Below are 19,735 nucleotides of genomic sequence, written 5' to 3'. Positions count from 1 at the left end.
AACTATTAAATCACGTGCATTTCGATTATTGAGCTACCACCCCTTCGCAAGAAAACCACCCTATCTTCCCGGCTTAAGAGAAAGTTGTACTTAAAATGCATTTAATTAATTATTTGGCGGCTACATATCATTTAATAATTTATAAGCTTCCAAATTACGCGCATTTAGATCAGTAAATTGCAATTTATTTTGTATAGTGCAGTCACTGAAGGTAAAAATCAACGATTACCTTCAATTTCGGTGAACCTTCATCGATTTTCACGAAAATTGGTCAGTGGTTAGAGGATACGTCAAGAAACAAAGGTGACATGGTACCACCTTGCGCCTTTACCCTGAGGGTGGATACCGCCCCTTCTTGGGGGTGAAAATTATTTTATAAAAAATAACTGCACATATCAATAAAAGAAGAAATTAAAAGCAAAATTTATTATATAAAGTTATTAAAATAAGTCAATAGTTTTTAAGTTATTAAAGATCAAAGATTTTAATTATTCTTGAAAAAAAATGCATGTTTTGAAGCGGTTTTTCGTAAATCACTGAAAAACTGTAAGTTTTTACAAAAAAGTTAATAGTAGTTTAATTCGTATAGCTTATATTCTAAGAATAAACTGTTAAATCACGCGCCTTTCGATTATAGAGCTACAACCCCTTCGCAAGAAAACCATCCCATATTCCCCGCTTAAGAGAGAGTTGTACTTAAAATAATTTAAATTAATTATTTGACTACATATCGTTTAATAATTTATATTGAATTGCCATTTTCTTTCTATAGTGCAGTCACTGAAGGTAAAAATCAACTATGACCTTCGATTTCGGTAAATCTCCATTCATTTTCACGAATTGACAATAACTTGCGGTTTTAGCCTGGGGTATATGTCACCCCTTCTCGGGGGTGAAAATTACTTTATTAAAAATAACGCCACAAATCGAGAGAGGGACAAATTGTAAGCAAAATTTGTTATATAATGTTTTTAATAAATCAATACTTTTTGAGTTATTAAGGATCAAATATTTTAATTTTTGTGAAAGAAAATGCATGCTTTAAAGCGATTTTTCATAAATAACTCAAAAACTGTACTATAGTCGGTTCGCTAAACTCAGACGCAACTGGCTAGATATTTTAGTCGATAATTTTTTTGTTTTTTGCAAATTTTGCAAAAATTGGCAAAATTTTGGCAACTATTTAGTGATTATTAACCGTTTAGTAATTATTTTTTGCCAATTTTACTAAAATTGGCAAAATTACCGACTAAAATATCTAGAAAGTTGCGTCTGAGTTTAGCGAACAGACTATAACTGTACTGTCAAAAACTAACCTTTTAATGTTAATTTAAAGTAAGTTATTGGTAATTAAATGTATATTTTTTTCTGCGACTGTTCAAATCTAAGGATTCAAGCTTAAATAACGGGAAAGAGATGCATTTTATAACACTTAGGTACTAAATACTTGTCAAAATACTTAGAAATACCTATCAAAAATGAGCTCCAGAAAAAGTTGATAGCATCAAAATCCGCTCACCAATTTTCGTGAAAATGAATGGAGATTTACCGAAATTGAAGGTCATAGTTGATTTTTACCTTCAGTGACTGCACTATAGAAAGAAACTGGCAATTCAATAATTGAGATGCGTATATTTTGCGAGCTCATAAATTATTAAACGATATCTAGTCGCCAAATAATTAATTTAAATTATTTTAAGTACAACTCTCTCTTAAGCCGGGAATATGGGATGGTTTTCTTGCGAAGGAGTTGTAGCTCAAGAATCGAAAGCCGCGTGATTTAAGAGTTTATTCTTAGAGTATATAAGCTATAGGAATTATATCCGCAATACGATATATTTTAAGTTTTCTCAAACAATAGATGTGAAAAAGGGACTACGCCAGGGAGACGCTCTATCATGCATCTTGTTCAACATTGTATTCGAGAAAATAATGAGGGACACAACAGTCAATACTCGAGGAACAATAATTAATAAAAGCGTGCAAATACTAGCATTTGCAGATGATGTTGACATAATCGCAAGATCAAGAAGAGAAATGATAGAGGCATTCAATCAAATAGAACGAGCTGCACAAAATAGTGGCCTGAAAATCAACCAGAACAAAACAAAATATATGCAGGTAAGTAAAAACACAGAAATAAGGCAGCCACAAAATATAACAATAGGAGAATACAACATTGAGGGGGTAAAAAACTTTACATACTTGGGATCCCTAGTCACATCTGATAATAACGTAGCAGAGGAAGTGAAGAGGCGAATATTTATTGCCAATAAAAGTTATCATGGCTTAATTCGGCAACTAAGATCAGACAACGTCGCAAGGAAAACAAAATGCCAAATATACAAAACCCTAATAAGGCCGGTACTCACATACGGCTCAGAAACCTGGACACTCACTAAAAGAGAGGAAACATTGCTAGCCACCTTTGAAAGAAAAATCTTGCGACACATATATAAGGGCGCAAAAGAAAATGGAATTTGGCGAAGAAGGTACAACTTTGAACTATACGAAATATACCAGGATCCAGATATCATAACATTCATTAAAATAGGACGGCGGCGTTGGATGGGACATGTAGAAAGAATGGAAGAAGGCGAAATACCAAACAAAATATTTAAACAGATGCCAGTAGGAAAAAGAACAAGAGGAAGACCGAAGCTGAGATATTTAGAACAAATAGAAAATGATATAAAAACCTTAAAAATAAAAAACTGGAGAAAAAAAGCACGAAACAGATCAGAGTGGAGAAGAATCCTGGAACAGGCCAAGACCCAGAAAGGGCTGTCGAGCCAATGATGATGATGATGATATTTTGCGAGCTCATAAATTATTAAACGATATCTAGTCACCAAATAATTAATTTAAATTATTTTAAGTACAACTCTCTCTTAAGCCGGGAATATGGGATGGTTTTCTTGCGAAGGAGTTGTAGCTCAAGAATCGAAAGGCGCGTGATTTAAGAGTTTATTCTTAGAGTATATAAGCTATAGGAATTATATCCGCAATACGATATATTTTAAGTTTTCTCAGCATTTTTCTCTTAAGTTAAACCAATTAAAGGGTTGTTTGGGGGTGAAGGGGATCAGCTCAAAAATCGAAACTATATAATTTCAAGAGCTCATAAATAGCTCGTAATTCTGCCGCAAAAACCGATTCAATATTCCTATTTTTAAGTAGTGGGGGGGCTGACTCAGCCCCCCCACTAAAGTATTAAATTCCTGCTCAGTGGAACAAGCTCACAATTTTTAGTTGGCGGAATATGAAAGCTCGTAAATAGCTCATAAATCAGGGCTATTTGTTTTTTAATTTTTGCAAGTGGGGGGGAGGGCAGCTCAACACGGGTCTTGATGTCTTGCTGTTGGTTCTGCAACGGGCTCTGGGTCTTTTAGATTTTCTGGCCACCAGGCCTAAAGGTGTTGGTCGGTTTCTAGGTGACTAGTTACTGCTGCATCGATGCATCGCCGGCGACATTGGGGGCTCCAGTTTCAGGGAGTCTCCCACGAGGTGAAGGGTTGTTCGGTGTAGATTATAATTTGGACAGAAAACTAGAATACATACAAGTATATGAGACACCAAGAAAAAATTAACGATATCCTTGCTATTCTTTTAAGAAATAATCCAGAAATGTTGCAGAAAGGCAAGGTTAAACAAAATTAATAGTAATAAATAATATTGGTAGTTAAATAGTTGTGGATTACTACATTATATATAAAAATAATAGATATAATGTGAAATATATGAAGTAATCACCATGAGGTATGAAACTAGAAAGTAAGGTTAGATAGGAACATAAAAAAGATTACGGATATAGGCTTAGAAAAATGTGTACAGTTATGTACCCCAAATAAGAACGTCTGTTTGAAAATGTGGGTATGAGGCAAGACAATTGCCTTAGGTAGATTTTAAAATTAAAAGAAAAAATATTCTTCATTTTGACAAAGAGAAAGGGTTTCACTTGACATTGACAGACTTCGTAAGTGGGGGCTTAAAATTTGAAATGAGAAACGACAGTGCGACATCACTGTCATGAACCACAGAACGATTGAATAAGAATGTTCTATGCTGAGATAGAACAAGAATGTTGAGATATGCCTATAAATAAAGAAGCAGGGCGCCAACCAATTTTTAACGGAGAAAACAGGTAAAACAAATAGAAGAAGATTATTATTAAAGAATTAACAAAGAAACTAGACTAAAATAATTATTTAAAAATAAAATGGCAAAGATGTGACGTTTGTAACGTTACAATACATTATAACTTTTATGAAATACGTCCAGCGATAATAACCATTTCCTATTTATTCGATGTAGGTCCAAATTTATGCTTATAATTTTTCGGAAACGAATAGAACTTGGATTGACTATTTCTTGTATTTTCACAATACATAAGAATAGGCAATTGATTATGTACTATAGAAAGGAACTACAACGTTAACGGGGTTTTATTATTTCATATGGTCAATGAATCTCTATATATGAAAAAACCGCGGAGTGCTACCATTTAAAGGGGTGCGTTTTTGAGAAATGGGTGAATTAGTCCCTGGGCACAGGTTACATTAGGGTGAGTTCTATGAACTTTTGGTAGGAACACGTCTACATAAAAATTGTTCCTGGTTAAATTCCCTATCTAAATATAACTTTTTAAAGTCAAGGATACTTTTTTTACAAAAATATATTCAAAAGAAAAAGCACAAAGAAACCCAAAAGAAATAAATTTTGTTTTTTATCCCATAACTTTTGTCCACGGAGATATAGGTATAGACATTGCTTCACAGAAAAAAACTTACATATTTTCTCTTTAAAATTATGTTTTTTAGAGGTCATTAGGATTTACAGTGGTTCGAGTTTGGCAAGCGAGGCGAGAGGTCGTGTGGCAGGTGTATTGGCGATAAGGTAATTTCGAATTCGAAACCTATCACAATAAAAACACCGGTTTTTTAAAAGACCTATCGTTATCGATAATCGTTAAACTTAAAAAGCGTTCTTGTGCGAAATAAAAATAAACTTCTAAGTGTATAATAATAATATTTATATTAGTGCTGAGGTTAACATTTAATTTAAAATGGCCAGTGGCGGAACAGGAACAATCCGAAAGGAAACCTATAGAAAGAATGAAGAACTATCTGATAGTGGCGACGAAGAATCTAAGAAGAAAAAATATAAAGAAGATAAATTATATTTTGAAAAGAGTAACCTGACGAGACGAACACCGAATAAAAGCAACGACACAAATGAAGAGATGATAAAAATGATGCGGGAAGTTATGTGGAAAAATGATGAAATGATGGCAGAAATAAGAACCATACGGAAAGACCAAAAAGAAACGATGGAATATATTAAGGAGCTGAAAGAAAAAAACGAAAAATTGGAAGAAGGTTTAAAAATGGCAAACAATAGAATAGAACAATTGGAAAAAGATAGACGGAGAAATAATATAGTATTAAAAGGCCTAACACTAGATGCTACCGACGGAAAGCCTGTAAAGGAGTCAGTAGAACACTTCATAGGAAGAAATCTGAAATTAGAGGTCAGACTGAGAGGAGCGGTGAAGATCGGCGACCAAATCTTTGTAGCAGAAATGGAAAACCTAACGGATAAGATGAGTGTACTAAAAAACAAAGGAAAACTGAAAAATCTACAGGGACAAAAGGTGTATATAGAATCAGATTTAACAAGAAAGGAAAGGGAAATACAAGCAAAAATTAGGAAAATGGCAAAAGAAGAAAAAGACAAAGGTAATACTACGAAGATAGGATATATGAAACTGGAGATTAATGGAAAGGAGTGGAAATGGGACCATAATAAAGAGAAACTTATACTAACTCACAGAAATATCGGGGAAGGGACTTCAAAAAACTAAAAGAAAATAATGAGACCGGACCCACAACAATGACAACCAAGGCAATGAATGGGAAAAGCGATAGGGAAAAAGATGATGCAAAGGTAAACAAGGATGAAAATAGGAAAAAGGGGAAAGCTAGATTGCAGAAAAAAGGAGAGATAAAAATGGGAACATGGAATGTGAGAAGCATCAATGGAAAAGAGGAAGAACTGGTAGAAGATATGATAAGACAAAAAATAGAAATACTAGGAATAACAGAAACGAAGATGAAAGGAAAAGGTCTTAAGAAAATACACAAAGGATATTGGTTACTTTGGGTAGGAGCGGATACAAAAGAGAGAGCAAAAGAAGGAGTCGGGATAATAATTGCACCGAATAGACTACAACACGTTATAGAAGAAACATATGTTAACCAGAGAATATTATCGGTGAAAACTGATGGACGAAGAAATATGGACAATAATAACAGCCTACGGAGTAAATGAAGATGCAAGAAAGGAAGAGAAAGATAAATTTTTCGAGGAGCTCCAAATGCAAATTGATAATGGGGAAGAAAACATAATTGTAATGGGAGATCTAAATGGTAGAGTCGGAAACAACAACAGCGGAATAGAGGAGTGCATGGGAAAAGAAGGAGAAGAAATGCTAAACAGAAATGGTGAAAGAATAATAGAAATATGTATGGAGAATAAACTAGTTATAACAAATACAAAATTTAAACATAAAGAAGTACACAAATACACGAGAGTACAAGACAGCAGAAACGAAAAATCAATCATAGATTACTTTTTGGTAAGCAGCAACAAATGGAAAAGAGTACAGGATACGAAAGTGAAAAGAGGCTCGGAGATTGGCAGTGACCACCATCTAGTAATAATGAGAATGAGAACAACAGAGGAAAAAGAAGAAAAGAGAAGAAAGGTAGTAAATGAAAAAATAAAAAGTTACAAATTAAAAGAGGAAATATATAAGAAGAAATTCCAAGAAAAATTAGATAATACTTTGAAAGGTAGGGCAAAAAATACAAATATAGAAAAAAAATGGGAATATCTAAAAACCAGCATAATCAAAGCAGCTGAGGAAACTTGCGGGAAAGCAAAAATAGCAAACACTAACATGAGGAGAACAGAATGGTGGACGGAAGAAATACGAGAGAAAATAAAGAACAAAAAAGACAAATGGAAAAGATACCTAAGCACAAAACACCCGGAAGATTACGAAGCATATAAAGAAAAAAGGAAAGAGGTTAAAATAGCGGTGAAAGCAGGAAAGGAAAGGTCATGGGAGATATTTGGACAAAAAATGACAAAAAATTATAGGGAAAACCAAAAACTCTTCTACGGCGCATTAAAACAACTCAGACAAAAGAAAGAGCACACGATGCCGAATATAAAAGACAAGAATGGAAACGTACTAACAGAAGAAAAACAAATAATGGAAAGATGGAGAGAACATTTCAAAGAGCTAACTCATGTAGACAAGGACAACATAGGGGAGATACAAGAAAGGAATGAAGAACAACAAGTGGAATCCATAACAAGAGAGGAATTAGAGAAAGCAATAGAAAGAGTAAAACTGGGCAAAGCACCAGGCAAGGATCATATCACCCCGGAAATGATAAAATTCATGGGGACAGAGGGAATGGATAGCATGAAAGAACTAATGAATGATATCATAAATAGAGCAGAATTACCAAAGGACTGGAAGAAAGACATTATATTACCAATACACAAAAAGGGAGACAAGAGAAACTGTAATAATTACCGAGGTATCACCATATCAAGTATCCCTGGGAAGGTATTAGCAAGAATACTAGAGACAAGAATAAAAACACAAATAGAAACAACTATGGAAGACACACAGTGTGGATTCAGGAAGGACAGAAGCACGCAAGACCTAATATTCACATTAAGACAAGTAAGTGAGAAGGTAATCAAGAAAAATAGAGAGATACATATGTGCTTCATTGACCTGGAAAAGGCGTTTGACAGAATCCGAAGAAAGGACGTTTGGAAGACACTAACAGAAAGGGGAGTCGACAGACACATAATAGAAGTAATAAAGGATATGTACAAAAATAATACAAATACAGTAAGAACCAATAACGAGGAATCCAGAGAATTTTCTACAAGTCAAGGCGTCAAACAGGGATGCGTGCTGAGTCCACTGCTATTCTCAGTGGTACTGGATGAAGCGATAAAGAAAGCCAAGAGAAGAATGAGAAAACTAACATTAGGATACTGGCAAATGAAACAGACTCAACTATCGGAGCTACTATTTGCAGACGACATGGTATTGATAGCAGAAAACAGAGAAGACTTACAGAACAATCTTGAAATCCTAGAAGAAGAACTATCAAACATAAATATGAAAATTAATACAGAGAAAACAAAAACAATGATAATTTCAAATACGAGGAAGACACACGCAATAGAATTAGACGGGAAACAACTAGAGCAAGTGGAATATTTTAAATACCTAGGAGTAATAATCGAATCAAATGGTAAACAAGACATGGAAATAAACGAGAGAATGGGACGAACAGGAAGCTTATTTAACACTATGAAAACAACATTTTTTGGGAAAAAAGGGATACCGGAAAAAGTAAAAACGGCAGTCGTTAAATCAGTAGTTAGACCAACAATCATGTATAGCAGCGAGACATGGACGTTGACGGGGAGACAAAAATCCAGAGTCAATGCTATGGAAATGAGGTTCCTGAGGAAAATAGCAAACAGAAAAAGGACAGACAAAATACGAAACGAAACAATTAGACAAAACCTAAAACTAGAACCAATCAATGAAAAAATAGTAGAAGGACAACTTAGATGGTTCGGGCACGTGTGTAGAATGTCGAACGAGAGGCTAACAAAACGAGTGTTCGAAACGAGAGTGCAGGGGAAAAACAAAAGAGGGAGACCAAGAGTTATGTGGGTAGATGAAATCAGGAAAGAAGTCGAGAAGAAGGGATTGACATTGGAAAGTGCAAGAAACCTAGCGCAAGATCGGAAAGCATGGAGACTACAATGCCAAACTCAACTCCACCATTATACACCTAAAGGTAGAAAGGCTTAGGACTAAGTAAGTAAGTAAGTAGGATTTACAGTTTTCGAAATATGATTTTTTCCAAGTTTGGCACTCACAGCAATTTTGGGCAATTTTCCTTGTTATTTCGGAAATATTGTTCTGTAACTTTTTTCTACTGCAACTTCTTCTGCAACTTCTTCTGCAACTTTAGGCATATGTAATGGAACATGTAAGATGAATAGAAATCAATTACCTTTAAAATGTTCTACAGTATAATGTTGTACGACTTCTTTTAAAGAGGTTATCTTTTTCAAGATTTTATACTTTTAACGAGTTTTTATATTTTTTACGATTATTTTTTACATTTCCCATTATAACTTTTTTTTTCTACATTTAGGTATATATTATATAATAAAAAAGAAAGCTTATTCGGTTTACTTTAAAATGGTGTATTATAAAAAATTCTAGGATTATTTTTGAATAAGATATGGTTTTTCAAAATGTAATAAGTACTTGCATCGATTTTTGATTTTAGTATTATTTTTTAAATTTCTCATTACAACTTTTTTATGTGATTGTGTGTTATTATTGAATCTTATTTTTTATAGGTAATACTTTGGATCCACTTGACTCGGCCGGGCAAACTTAAAATATGGATTAATTCCAATATTTACTGTCAAAGCTCCTGCACCACAAGCTTTGCTTGTAAAAATAGCATGTAAATGTACCAAAGGATGTTAAAAAAACTGCGGTTGTAGGAAGATAGGAATTAGTTGTTCAATATTCTGCAAAGGGTGCATGTGCATGGGTACTAATTGTGGGAACTCTAAGATAACTGAGGTGTCAGAGGAAGATATTGAAGCTAATGCTAACGAAGAGATAGACTTTGATTTTGAAAATTTTTTAAATGTCAACGTTTAAATAATTTTAACTAAAGTGATGTTTTCTAAGACTAATGTTTATGTAATTTTTGTAAAAGAAATAATTTTAAATAATGCAGGTACAAAAATATCAAAGAATCACTCCGTTTCCATTATTTAAATATAGATGATACACCATTTTAAAGAACAGAAAATAAGCCCTCTTTATTGATCAATATATAGTATATTCATGTACAAGAAAAAAAAAGTTGTAATGAGAAATTTAAAAAATAATATCTTATTCAAAAATAATCCTAGAATTTTTTGTAATACACCATTTTAAAGTAAACAAAATAAGTTTTTTTTATTATATAATATAATATCTTAATGTAGAAGAAAAAAAGTTAAAATGAGAAATTTCAAAAATTATCGTAAAAAATGTAAAAAACAATATTTTTTTATTTTAGGTATTATATAATATATAATATATTATATAATAATATTATTTTATTTTTATATTATGTTATAAAAAATCAAATAAAAATGTGTACCATTTTTATTCGGTTGCAATGCGAAGGCAAAGCAATCTTACTTTTTAATTAGAATACGGAGTGCAGTCGAGTTCCTTTAACCGCGATTTTCTGCTCTTATTGGAGCGTCATCAGAAGGAACGTAGGCACTGTTCTCCATACTCCAACTAAATTGCATCGAGAGGTTTTCCCACACATCGCAACCAAAGTGATGAAAATAGGTGGCAAGCGCCATCTGGCAATTGAAAGACGAAGCAAGTTTTCAATCCCAATAGTAAATTAATAATATTGAAAAATATTAAAAATCACTAAAAGATTTTTAAATTGAAAACTTATTGGTACATTTTCATGGTAACACCTCCAAGACTTCTATAATTTGCAAGTCATATGGATGCTGCAGTGAAGACGAAAGGGAAGGAATTCTACACTTTGCAATTCACATCCCCCGTCTGCAGCCGGCAAAGTTCCAACTGAAAAATGCACCTGGTTACTCTACGGAGTAATACGAAAAATAAAATAAAAATGTGTACCATTTTTATTCGGTTGCAATGCGAAGGCAAACCAATCTTACTTTTTAATTAGAATACGGAGTGCAGTCCAGTTCCTTTAACCGCGATTTTCTGCTCTTATTGGAGCTTCATCAGAAGGAACGTAGGCACTGTTCTCCATACTCCAACTAAATTGCATCGAGAGGTTTTCCCACACATCGCAACCAAAGTGATGATAATAGGTGGCAAGCGCCATCTGGCAATTGAAAGACGAAGCAAGTTTTCAATCCCAATAGTAAATTAATAATATTGAAAAATATTAAAAATCACTAAAAGATTTTTAAATTGAAAACTTATTGGTACATTTTCATGGTAACACCTCCAAGACTTCTATAATTTGCAAGTCATATGGATGCTGCAGTGAAGACGAAAGGGAAGGAATTCTACACTTTGCAATTCACATCCCCCGTCTGCAGCTGGCAAAGTTCCAACTCAAAAATGCACCTGGTTACTCTACGGAGTAATACGAAAAATAAAATAAAAATGTGTACCATTTTTATTCGGTTGCAATGCGAAGGCAAACCAATCTTACTTTTTAATTAGAATACGGAGTGCAGTCCAGTTCCTTTAACCGCGATTTTCTGCTCTTATTGGAGCTTCATCAGAAGGAACGTAGGCACTGTTCTCCATACTCCAACTAAATTGCATCGACAGGTTTTCCCACACATCGCAACCAAAGTGATGATAATAGGTGGCAAGCGCCATCTGGCAATTGAAAGACGAAGCAAGTTTTCAATCCTAATAGTAAATTAATAATATTGAAAAATATTAAAAATCACTAAAAGATTTTTAAATTGAAAACTTATTGGTACATTTTCATGGTAACACCTCCAAGACTTCTATAATTTGCAAGTCATATGGATGCTGCAGTGAAGACGAAAGGGAAGGAATTCTACACTTTGCAATTCACATCCCCCGTCTGCAGCCGGCAAAGTTCCAACTGAAAAATGCACTTGGTTACTCTACGGAGTAATACGAAAAATAAAATAAAAATGTGTACCATTTTTATTCGGTTGCAATGCGAAGGCAAACCAATCTTACTTTTTAATTAGAATACGGAGTGCAGTCCAGTTCCTTTAACCGCGATTTTCTGCTCTTATTGGAGCTTCATCAGAAGGAACGTAGGCACTGTTCTCCATACTCCAACTAAATTGTATCGAGAGGTTTTCCCACACATCGCAACCAAAGTGATGATAATAGGTGGCAAGCGCCATCTGGCAATTGAAAGACGAAGCAATTTTTTGACTGGTTGCGATGTGTGGGAAAACCTCTCGATGCAATTTAGTTGGAGTATGGAGAACAGTGCCTACGTTCCTTCTGATGAAGCTCCAATAAGAGCAGAAAATCGCGGTTAAAGGAACTGAACTGCACTCCGTATTCTAATTAAAAAGTAAGATTGGTTTGCCTTCGCATTGCAACCGAATAAAAATGGTACACATTTTTATTTTATTTTTCGTATTACTCCGTAGAGTAACCAGGTGCATTTTTCAGTTGGAACTTTGCCGGCTGCAGACGGGGGATGTGAATTGCAAAGTGTAGAATTCCTTCCCTTCCGTCTTTACTGCAGCATCCATATGACTTGCAAATTATAGAAGTTTTGTAGGTGTTACCATGAAAATGTACCAATAAGTTTTCAATTTAAAAATCTTTTGGTGATTTTTAATATTTTTCAATATTATTAATTTACTATTAGGATTGAAAACTTGCTTCGTCTTTCAATTGCCAGATGGCGCTTGCCACCTATTATCATCACTTTGGTTGCGATGTGTGGGAAAACCTCTCGATGCAATTTAGTTGGAGTATGGAGAACAGTGCCTACGTTCCTTCTGATGAAGCTCCAATAAGAGCAGAAAATCGCGGTTAAAGGAACTGGACTGCACTCCTTATTCTAATTAAAAAGTAAGATTGGTTTGCCTTCGCATTGCAACCGAATAAAAATGGTACACATTTTTATTTTATTTTTCGTATTACTCTGTAGAGTAACCAGGTGCATTTTTCAGTTGGAACTTTGCCGGCTGCAGACGGAGGATGTGAATTGCAAAGTGTAGAATTCCTTCCCTTTCGTCTTCACTACAGAATCCATATGACTTGCAAATTATAGAAGTCTTGGAGGTGTTAACATGAAAATGTACCAATAAGTTTTCAATTTAAAAATCTTTTAGTGATTTTTAATATTTTTCAATATTATTAATTTACTATTAGGATTGAAAACTTGCTTCGTCTTATAAAAAATCGTTAAAAGTATAAAACCTTGAAAAACCATAATCTCTTTCGAAAAGAAAAAGTCGTATAACGTTATACAGAAGACCATTTTAGAGGTAATTGATTTCTATTCCTATTACGTGTACCATTGCATATACCTAAAGTTACGTAGAAAAAAGTTACAGAACAATATTTGAGAAATAACAAGGAAAATTGCCCAAAATGGCTGTGAGTGGCGAACTTTGAAAAATCATATTTCGAAAACTATAAATCCTAATTACCTCTACTAAACAACATTTTAAAGAAGAAATATGTAGGTTTTTTTTTCTGCAAAGCAATGTCTATACCTATATCCTCGTGGACAAAAGTTATGGGACAAAAAACAAAATTTCTTTCTTTTGGGTTTCTTTGTGCTTTTTCTTTTGAATATATTTTTGTAAAAAAAAGTATCATTGACTTTAAAAACTGATATGTAGATATGAAATTTAACCAGGAACAATTTTTATGTAGGGATGTTTGTACCAAAAGTGCATAGAACTCACCCTTATGTAACCTGTGCCCAGGGACTAATTCACTCATTTCTCAAAAACGCACCCCTTTAAATGGTAGCACTCCGCGGTTTTTTCATATATAGATGTCCATTGACCATATGAAATAATAAAACCCCGTTAACGTTGTAGTTCCTTTTAGTTATCTTATTTTGAATATAATCAATAGCCTAGAATAGGGGTAGACAGCATTTAGGTATTTTTGTAAATTATTATAATTTAAATCTCGAGTACTTAGTTGATAATTATATTTTCTACTAGTTAAAATAAAAAAAAAGTCGTAGAAAAAGTATAGTATTCTACTCGCATGTAATGGCCATCATTACATGCTCGTTGAATAATATACTATTATTACATATAACATTTATTTAATAATTTTAGTACAGTCTACCTTTATTCTTTTATTTTATTTCTCATTTGATTGCTGATTAATTTATTGATTTATTGATTTTAGTGTATATTGGATTTATGTCGCTTTTGCAAGTCTCTTTCTTTTTCCATTGTAGGTACATATACATTTTATTCAATAATACATAATTATTGTTCTCAAAATGTTTCGAAAACAATAAAATTCAGTAAGCCAGGTGAAACAAACGGACATTCTCATTGTACAATATAATTTCTAAATCAATGTTTCACTTGCAATGAGTAAATGAACTTGAAAGACCTATCGGTGTAATTAGTATTTCACCACAGAAACCAATTATTGTGTAGTTATAATTGTACCAAGACTGATTTAGATTTAAATAAGGCTGTTCCAGACATTTAGCTTTCAGTAATTGGGAAAAGAAATTAAAAATTAATTTTATACAGAAAAAACTTTCAGTATTTTGTCTAATAAAGGTATATAACAATATCATATACGAACATTTCAATTTAAACTTAAAAAATTTATTGAAATTTTGAAATTGTTTTTATTATATCTAATATGGTCGAACAAGAGAACTAAGAGACTCATTAATATTCATTCAAGGTGTGAAATTCCATAAACAAGGTATCTACCTATTTTATGAAATGATCCCTTGTGTATATAATTTCACACCTCGATTAATAGCATCCCGCTGAACTAAATATTAATGAGTCTCTTAGGGCCGGTTGTTCGAACGCTAATCAAGAAGTTGATTATAATCAATCAGTTTATAGTAATCAATTTTCTTGATGGGAATCAAACCTAGACATCAAAAATACATGTAAAACACTAATCATTCATTGGTTGTAGGTAAAACAGTAATTAATATATAGCCGCAGCTGTTAAATTATTAAAAATTGCTTATTATTATTATTGATTTGTAAGTAAAAACAAGAAATTAACATCAGAAAGAGTTTAATTATGGTTTATTTTAGATTAAAACCAAAATAATAAAATAAATCAGTCAACAATGTCAACATAACCTCAAAATGTGACATCTGTCAGAAGTACCCTTAATCAAATATAATTGTAATTAAATATTTGATAATGATCATTTTTGATTAGCGTTCGAACAACTGGCCCTTAGTTATCTTGTTAGATTTTACAAGAAGTTTATATTGCTTTTGTTTCTATTTTATTTATTTATTTTCAGTCTCTAGTAGCATGCCTGTCGTGTATTTCATTAGCAGTAGAAGTTAAGCACAAATCCTCACATTCGGCTGCTCAGGGACATGGACATGATAATAAAGGTTTGTATTTTTTTAATTTACATATTTCTCGTATACTCGTAGATGGACATACAGGTTTATTTGCCGAATTACTTTCTCCACATGGCTTTACTTTAGAAAACCTAAAGCAAAGCATGATAAACTATTGAAAATAGAGAATAAAAACATCGACAGCAACGATGGAACGTAGCAACGGTGGAAGCGAAACGTAGAACAGGCGTTACTGAGAGTGTATCAAAGTTGCTTTCCTACGAAGGTAATTATTTCCATTTACTAAGGCAGAAAATCAGTACACACATTCTAAATTAAATATAAATAAAAGTTATTATAATCGGTCAGCTGTATGACGGGACAGAGCCGGTCGGTCGGCCCCAATAGTCGATTGAGGAAATAAAGCATTTTGGCTCGCAATTTTTTCGTCCAGCATGGATTTACTTGAAAACCTTGGGGTGGTTGCCACCCCATCTCGGGGGTGGGAATTTTTTATTACATTTTAACCATGTAATTCGATGGAAAAAGTGATTCTAAGAAAAAAATGTTTTTTACATTTTTTTTCGTAAAACTAATATTTTTCGAGTTATTCGCGCTTGAAAATAACAGTTTTTCGACGAAAAAATCGACTTCTTTAGAGGGTTTTTTGAGAATACCTCGAAAAATATGCATTTAATCAAAAAAACTGTAGATATCGAAATTATATCTTTTAGTAACACAAACTAAATTCTTTTCCTATATTATCTTCAAGACCAATACAAACCGAGATACGGCATCTGTTAGCTTTTTTCGTCAAATGCACAATTTAAAATATTCAGCCAAATATTTGAAAGCCAAATAATGGTAAAAATTTGCATTTTTCGAGGAAAACTTAACTAATCTTTTTCCAAGCATACAATTAGGCCTTTCAAAAAAAAAATAATAAAAAGATTCTAGCATAAAAATTAAGCGACTTACAAAAAATGTCGGTACCTGCTTTTCTCTACGAAAAAATCAGTGAAAACAATCCCCTAACTACCTTCCTAATTCAAAATTGGTCTTCACCTTTCTGTAGTTCCTTTTATATTTATATTATCAATACACTCAAGGAGTTTGACCTATTTAAAATGCCTAATTTTGGAAAAATTGGAGTTTAAAGAAAAATTTATTTTTTGCAATTTGGTATTTTTCACCTTTTACTTCAAAATATCTCCGAAAATACTGAAGATATGAAAAAAATTATATACTACTAAATTGTAGCTTTTTTAATGACTAAAATTACCCTGTGCATAGATTTGCATCACAGTGAATAGTTAGCCAGATATAGCTGTTTAAAACCTCTATTTACCAGCAAACACCTCCTTATTCTAGCCCTTTAAACTCGCCCCAATTAAAATCTAAGGCATCTTACGGAATTTAATTTACACAGTCTTATAGCTCTTTAAAAATCTTACAAAATCATTTTTGAGGGGTCTCATTACTGAGAGGGTATCAAAGTTGCTTTCCTACGAAGGTAATTAAATCCATTTACTAAGGCTGAAAATGAGTACACAGTGAGATATATTATTTTTCCAAAATTAGGCATTTTAAATACGTCAAATTCCTTGAGTGTATAGATAATATAAATATAAAATTAACTGCAGAAAGGTGAAGACCAATTTTGAATAAGGAAGGTAGTTAGGGGGTTGTTTTCACTGATTTTTTCGTAGAGAAAAGCAGGTACCGACATTTTTTTTTATTAAAGTCGCTTAATTTTCATGTAAGAAACTATTTATTATTTTTTTTGAAAGGTCTAACTGTATACTTGAAAAAAGATTGGTCTTAAAGATATTATTGAAAAATAATTTGGTTTGTGTTACTAAAAGATACAATTTTGATATCTACAGTTTTTTTGATTAAATGCATATTTTTCGAAGTATTCTCAAAAAACCCTCTAAAAAAAAATATTAGTTTTACGAAGAAAATGTAAAAAACATTTTTTTCTTAGAATCACTTTTTCCATCGAATTACATGGTTAAAGTGTAATAAAAAATTCCCACTTAGACTATTCCCTACCTTCTGTGAAAATTTCAAGTAAATCCATGCTGGACGAAAAAATTGCGAGCCAAAATGCTTCATTTCCTCAATCGACTATTGGTGCCGACCGACCGGCTCTGTCGGTTTATTTATATTTAGTTTAGAATGTGTGTACTGATTTTCAGCCTTAGTAAATGGAAATAATTACCTTCGTAGGAAAGCAACTTTGATACCCTCTCAGTAACCCCTGTTCTACGTTTCGCTTGACCGACCGCAGTATGTTTCTCTACACACTCACAGTAATCAACTGTAAAAAATCTAGCTTTAGTAAATTTAAATAGATTTTTTAGCGCTGCCTCTCCGTCTATAACCTTCTAAAACTGTTCCTAAAGATAATCCATAACATAATTTACAAGCGGTAGAAAAGTCAAATTTCCCCCAATCAATTCAGGTTTGTAAATGCTGTTGATACGACAGAGACTTTGTTTTGAATCTTATTCCAGAGATGCAGAAATGTAATTGTGAAATATAGGCATATCTGCTCATATTGAAATCAGCACCGTTACTCCCTGCTACAGTCCACATTGCAAGATAAATTCAAAGGTAAGCGAGGCCCGGTAGAAGGAGAATATCATGGCTGTGGAATTTGAGAACATGGTTTACGAAAACCTCAACGGAACTGTTTCGAGTCACAACGAGCAAGGTTATGATTGCCAATATGATGTCCAACATCCGAAACGGATAGGAACAAGAAGAAGAAGAAGAAGGCATATCTAGTTGATTACGAGAAAGCGTTTGATCGAGTACATCACGCCATGATGATGCAAATACTAAAAGGAGCAATAATTAACAACAAAAATCTGAAAATAATTCGAAACCTTACTGGAATCATACCACAAAAATCTCAGAATTGAAGGTGAACACACCGAATACGTGAAAATCATGCGTGGAGTGAAAAGGCTGTATTATTTTGTCTCTTCTCATCTTTAATCTCTATTCTGAATGAATATTTAGCGCATTCAAAAAAGCATTCAAAATGCAAATGCACTAAATTCAAAGAGGCATTCTGAGAATGCTGCATCTATGGTGGCTCCCGCCTTCTGAGCCACCCTGGATACTGAGGGGTGGTTACCCCGACTGTGAGGGTTGATGTAGTAAATATAGTTCGTTGTTAAGACATTTATTTACACGTTAAATATATCACAGAAAATAACTGATGGTATATTATTTACTTGAAATCGATGTTACCCCCGTCGAATCTCAACTGCTAATTCATTTATCTGTTCTCGTAAAAATATAATTAAAGTCGGTTATTGTTTATTTACTGTTTTGGTAAGCCGAGGTGACCGTGATTTAAAGTGCTGACTGTTAATAAACACCCACTGAATATTATTGCAACTCGACCTTGTATCAAATACTAGCATGCAAAACTAGGTTACTCGTATTTATTAAACAAACATTACCACGGGCATTTAATTATTAAAAGGTTTATTTGTAATATGATGTTTATTGAGATGCTGTGTATCCCAATTCATCTTCCCCTTCCCCCGAAAATTTTCTGACTACGGAAAAGGAAGAAAATTTTTCTAATAGTACCACTAATTACTTGCTGCGTTTTACGAAGTACAATATATACATTTTTCCTATAAATACTAATTAGATACAAAAAATAAAAGTGAAAATGTTCGTTATCTAGACTGTTCCCCTTTCACTTGTCACTCACGGTGTTCTCGGATTGTAAGCATATAGTCTATTCTTATGTATTTCCTTGATTTTATTGTTTTCCGATCTGATCTTACAATTAACATTATTTACCTCTGTTATTGTGAAAGGGCCTACATAAAGACTATCAAACTTACCATTCTCTTCCCTTTTTACCAGGACTAGGTCTCCTATTTTAAATTGTTGTGGTGTTGCTTTGAGCTTATTCCTTTCTTGTCGCTCTTTTTTGTGCTTTAGTAAGAAGGTTCTAGCTCTCTCGTGTGCGCTTTGTAGTTTGTAACGTAACTCATTGTAGTAAGCATCTATATTGTAACATGGTTGAACCTCCTGTGTAAGGTCTTCTGGTAGGTTAACCTTCCTGCCATATAATAGTTCAAACGGTGTGTAACCATGGTACGCGTTAGGGGTTGTATTGTAGCAGTATGTGAACATCCTGCAACACACATCCCAATTTTCTCTGTCTTCATCTATGAATGCTCTTACGTACTCGTTTAATGTTCTGTGTAGTTTTTCGCAACTTCCAATGGACTGTGGATGGTATGCCGTTGAGAAGTTGTGCTCTATTTTTAATAGCTTTGTTAATTCCTGCATTACTTCATTTTTATATTCTGTGCCTTGGTCTGTTCTTATTTGCTTCATGAGTCCGTATGTTGGTATGAAATGATCAAAAATTCCTCGGGCTATTGTATCTGCTTCTTTATTGCACACGGGTATGCTGACCGCGTATTTAGTAAGTTCACATAACATTGTTATACAGTATCTATTACCTTCGTTACTTTTAGTGAATGGACCTATCGTATCTATATATACTATGTCCCATGGTTTGGAA

General features: G+C 33.3%; 1 protein-coding gene across 1 annotated transcript in view; it reads left to right on the top strand.

Moving 5' to 3' along the window:
• The window catches only part of LOC126885951 (hornerin-like), a 104,108-nt gene that overhangs the window by 62,174 nt on the left and 22,199 nt on the right, over nucleotides 1–19,735 (top strand). The window contains exon 2 of the mRNA XM_050652773.1: nucleotides 15,123–15,219. Coding sequence (XP_050508730.1) covers nucleotides 15,123–15,219 — 97 coding nt within the window. The remainder of the gene's footprint in view (nucleotides 1–15,122; nucleotides 15,220–19,735) is intronic.

This window comes from Diabrotica virgifera, chromosome 6 (genome assembly GCF_917563875.1).
Source record: "Diabrotica virgifera virgifera chromosome 6, PGI_DIABVI_V3a".
In the NCBI taxonomy this organism is placed as follows: domain Eukaryota; kingdom Metazoa; phylum Arthropoda; class Insecta; order Coleoptera; family Chrysomelidae; genus Diabrotica; species Diabrotica virgifera.
The sequence above is the reverse complement of the archived record's forward strand: the minus strand, read 5'-3'. Positions and strand labels throughout refer to the sequence as shown.